The sequence below is a fragment of the Populus trichocarpa genome, chromosome 18 (genome assembly GCF_000002775.5).
Source record: "Populus trichocarpa isolate Nisqually-1 chromosome 18, P.trichocarpa_v4.1, whole genome shotgun sequence".
Taxonomy (NCBI): domain Eukaryota; kingdom Viridiplantae; phylum Streptophyta; class Magnoliopsida; order Malpighiales; family Salicaceae; genus Populus; species Populus trichocarpa.
Window position 1 is genome coordinate 14,040,772 of NC_037302.2, and position 4,729 is coordinate 14,045,500.

Genomic DNA, 4,729 nt, shown 5'->3' on the forward strand with positions numbered 1-4,729 from the left:
GCAAGAGTACAGGACATTAAAGTAAAATATCCCAGCAGATAGATGACAGTTAATGTCTGCTGCGATCCATTGAAATATACACAAGATAACAAACACTTGTTTTTTAGTTAAAAAAAAATATTGAAGTCTAAATTTCGCCCCCCTCGTCCGCCGTGGTATAGCAGAATTGAAGAGGGTAAGGTCGCATTCACTTGATCATGATAGCTATCGAAGGGGTATGGTAATGCTGCCAAAAACCATTCCCTTCCCGACCCAAAAACCCTAACTCTCTTATATTTTAACTTTCCCATTATTTTACTTGTTCTTTTTTCCCTGTCAAGCGAGGTCCTAGCATTTTCACCTAAATTTAGCACCACTAAAAACCTTACCCTTTTAATTTTCCTTCAATTTCATAGTTACATCTCTATGCCTCTCTCTCTCTCTCTCTCTCTCTTCTCCATGACTTTCTATATATATGGGCCATAGAGTTTTACTGTTGTGATACAATAGCCAGTATCAAAGCAAAGAAGTTGTGAGAGAGAATCATAAAAGCCTTTTGCTTTCTGCTTTGTGTTTCTTTGCAATTTGCAGGAGCTATAGCTTACCTTGTTCTCTTTTATCTTCTTCTTGTTTGTTCTCCTCCTCCTCCTTCTTACCTTGTTCTCTTTTATCTTCTTCTTGTTTGTTCTCCTCCTCCTCCTCCTTGACCTAAGGACCAGCTTGTACTCTCTTGACTATCAACTAATTAATTTCCTTAAAAAACTCATCATGTCAAGCTGCGTCGATGTGGTGCCTCATGAGCAGCTCTGCTACATCCCTTGCAACTTTTGCAATATAGTTCTTGCGGTACTATATATCTGCATGATTTCTTCTTTAATCGGATCTGCTTTCTCTTTTCATCAGTTCTGATTTAGGCCACTTATCTATCTATATATATTTTTTTGCTTTGTTTTGTTTTGTTTGGTTCTGTTTATTTTCTTGTGTGTGTGTGTGTGTGTCTACACAAGAAAGAAACATTTTAGGTCATGATAAAAGCTGGTCTGGGTGATCAGGCTCGTTCTCGTGCTAATTCTTTCTGTGAATTTTTCTTTCTGGTGTTTCTTGATTTGAATTTGATATAGTCAAGTCTCCATCGGTGGACATTTCTTTTTCTTCTTCTTTTGCAGTCAAAGAAGAGTCAGACCTGAAGGTCCTATAGTGCTGCAACAGACCAGAGAGAGAGAGAGAGAGAGAGAGGAGATTATTGGCTATATTTTGTGCTAATCTTGTTGAATAAAAAGGCTTATCTAACGTCAAAATAAGCCATTTGCTGATAAACCTGATGAAGACAACTCCTTCACCACTTGATCCCCCCCCCCCCCCCCCCCCCCCCACCTCCCCCCTCTTCTGTGGCCAGCCAGTGACCTTTCCTTGACTAAAATTACTGCACCACAAAAGTGCTGCACAATTCCAACCTTATTTTGTTATAGGGAAGCAAGAAAATGGAGATCTCATGGCCACCCTATCTTCTTTAAAACACCACCCAACAGGAGGGAAATGAAGAAATTAACCCCACTAAGCTCTACTTCTGATTCTAGTGCTTGCTTTCCGTACATCTTTCTCTTCTGTTTTTTTCAAGAAAAATTTGCAAACCCTCAATTCTATGCAAAAGAACCCTATTGTAATTATATCAAGAACTTTTCTGCTTCGGTTTTTCCTTTGTTATCCTTGCACTCTTCATATTTCAAAGCTTGGATCGAGAAAGAATTGAAGGAATCCCTTTATTTCAGACAGTTTATTATTGTTTTCATTGTACCCTTAATTCTTGCTAATCTTTAAGCTTTGATGTATAATTGCCAATAATCAATGTCTACTAACACAGAAAGCATGAAATTTGTTATATATAGTGAGTACTAACTATACCATTCCATGGAGATTCCTTCCAAGAAAAAAGAACCAACATTCTAAGGAGATCAGTTGAGTAATAATGGTGTTGTGTTGCAGGTCAGTGTTCCATGCAGCAACTTGTTTGACATTGTCACCGTCCGATGTGGGCACTGCACCAATCTATGGTCTGTGAACATGGCAGCTGCCTTTCAGTCACTGTCATGGCAAGATCATGTTCAGGTGATATTACAATAACTATATTTTGTAGCTTATTTTTAGGGGGTTGCTACATATCCTCTAAAATCTAGGGTTTCTGAGCCTTTTTCCTCCTTTTTAGGGAATCAAAAGAGTCATCAGGATCTGAATTTTAACATAGATCGATGGAGTCTTTCAAAGCATTTCTGATTTCTCTTTAGGACCAACTATTTTTAATATTTCTGTAGATATACCCTAGCCGCCGCCATAACCCAACCTATTTTTCTTGCTTTTTGTGGCTACAATAGCTGAATTTGGCGGCCACAACAGCTGCATTAGGCTCTAGACTCTAGAGATCACTAGGTTTTTTCTTTTTCTTAATATCACTAGGTTATATGCCAACTATGATTTGATTACACATTCGTTGTTAGGGTTCGTGTCTCATTGCCATCTTTTTCTTACAGCCCTTTTTCCAAGGTCTGTCAATTTGGGTTTTTTGTGCTTCATTTTTCATGTGCAGAAAAAATAAATAGACAATTCTAACAGATCAAGTCACTTCAATTCCATCTCTGATGCAAACATCACTTCAACTCTTTCTTTTAATTAATTGATTAATTTCTTAATTACTCTTAGTAATTAAACACACTAAATGATAATATATTTTTTGTTCTTCATATTTTTCTTCTGGTGGGCAGGCATCAAACCACATATCACATGATTACAGAATTGACATGGGTTCCTCCTCAAAATTCAACAACAAGATCTCAACGAGAACCCCAGCTACCAACATTGTCACTCAAGAAAGGGTTGTTAATCGCCGTAAGATCGATCTCCATTGATCTTGGATTATCAATTAATTAATTCATGTTCACGTTCATATTCTCTTGTTACCATTTTTTATTTGCTATGATGCCAATCTTTACTTTCTAAATATAGCCACACATGATATTTTATTTTAAATTTGTTTTTATTAGTCATGTTGTACAAAAATTCATGTGCTGTTATTTTCCATTTTCAGCTCCCGAGAAGAGGCAGCGAGTACCTTCTGCATATAATCAGTTCATAAAGTACTGTATTGTTCAGTCACTCTTGAATTTTCCTTATCTTTCCCGTGGTGACACACTTTTTTGAATGTTCTTATTTTATGTACAATATTTATTAAAAATAAAATTTGATCTATTCTTAAGAAAAAATATTTCTTTTGCAGAGAGGAGATTCAGAGGATCAAGGCCAATAATCCTGAGATCAGTCACAGAGAAGCTTTCAGTACTGCTGCCAAGAATGTAAGTGGACAAGAACATCATTGCAAAGCTGATCATATAACTTTTGCTCAGCTTCAAAAATATATTATATATTTTCTTTTGTGGGTATTAATTATTTGTGTATCTTGTTTGACTAGTGGGCACATTTCCCTCATATTCAATTTGGATTGATGTTGGAGACCAACAACCAAGCTAAGCTGGATGATGTAAGTACTTGACAACTTACCCTAGATTAAATGTAAATCAAATTGTTTATTTTATCTCTCATTTCTTTTTATTCTTAGAAAATAAAATTAATTGCTTAGTATTTTGAAAAAATCCTTCAAGAATCCATATTGTTTATATATATATTAATTGATTTTTTTAATTAACAATGCTTTTTGAAAACATGGAATCAGCTCCTTAATTTTGAATTTTGGAAGTTGTATTCTTAATGAAGCTCCATTTATCACAAAATGATGTGGGATTGGCGCATGAAATTAAACTTCTATAATCGACTAGGACTCGTGAAATTTTCTACATAAAATTACTCCAACCGATATATAGGTATGCTAATATTTGATTTTGCGCTGTCGAGCTTGATGATTTTTGTTAATTAATTTGGTTTATTAGCAACTCTACCTTGAGTCGAGCTTTCTAATTACCACTTAATTATACACTTTAACCCTTTATCATAGAATCATTGTAACACCAGGAAGAACCCAAATTGCCGATGACAGCAAATATCATATATATCTCTTAAAAATATATATGAGCACGTAATTATATCTCAAGTTGTCGGGAATTTGATGGATTGCTGTTCTTGTTTATTTTTCACTATTGATTACTTAATTTTGTTCTCGTTCACTTTGTACAGGGAAGTGATAAGCATCTAATGTCAAGGTCAGCACTACTGAACAACTGATCAATATGGTTTTGATATTTCAAGACCACCTTCAAGAAATTCCATGCTCTTTGAAGTACATCCTTGACTTCAATGTGTTGTAATCAAGGAGGATATGAGTCTATGTTTTCTACAATATTGTATTTGTCCCCGACTGTTTAGCAGATGTGATTGCTTACTTGACTTGATGTAAGTTATTTACATTCGTCATCTATATGAATATTCCTCCGCCTTTGTGATGAGTGATGATGCGGTTTGCATTGTTTTGGATATATTTCTTTAAATTATTAACCTTATATAATTATTCATGTTTTAAGAGGATATAAATTTACTTTAAAATTATTTTAGAGATAGATTTATTTTTATGTTCTTATCTCCGTTGTTTGCTGCAACCAAACACAAGAACGGTTCTAGAGATTTTTTTAGTGGAAATGTCATCATGAATACTATAATTAAAAAATTGAAAATGAAACAAATTGAAGAAAGATCAGAAAGAAGGCCAAATGTCTATTTGTGAAAAGGAAATTTATTATAAAGAGCAGAA

At 34.8% G+C, this 4,729-nt stretch overlaps 1 protein-coding gene across 1 annotated transcript; it reads left to right on the forward strand.

The window, feature by feature from the left end:
• The first annotated feature begins 681 nt into the window (after positions 1 to 681).
• Positions 682 to 4,427, forward strand: LOC7470091 (axial regulator YABBY 5). The gene is made up of 7 exons (XM_002324612.4): positions 682 to 825; positions 1,963 to 2,085; positions 2,736 to 2,859; positions 3,059 to 3,107; positions 3,248 to 3,323; positions 3,440 to 3,508; positions 4,159 to 4,427. Exons 1-7 carry the CDS (start codon positions 748 to 750, stop codon positions 4,204 to 4,206), a joined length of 567 nt encoding a protein of 188 aa, XP_002324648.2. The 5' UTR covers positions 682 to 747; the 3' UTR covers positions 4,207 to 4,427.
• Positions 4,428 to 4,729: the final 302 nt, after the last annotated feature.

Excerpts from the sequence above, each read along its gene's own strand:
- LOC7470091 (XM_002324612.4), top strand. The coding sequence starts at position 748 with ATGTCAAGCTGCGTCGATGTGGTGCCTCATGAGCAGCTCTGCTACATC. Across the intron at positions 826-1,962 it reads TTTGCAATATAGTTCTTGCG|GTCAGTGTTCCATGCAGCAA; the intron begins GTACTATATATC and ends GTTGTGTTGCAG. Across the intron at positions 2,860-3,058 it reads AGAAAGGGTTGTTAATCGCC|CTCCCGAGAAGAGGCAGCGA; the intron begins GTAAGATCGATC and ends TTCCATTTTCAG.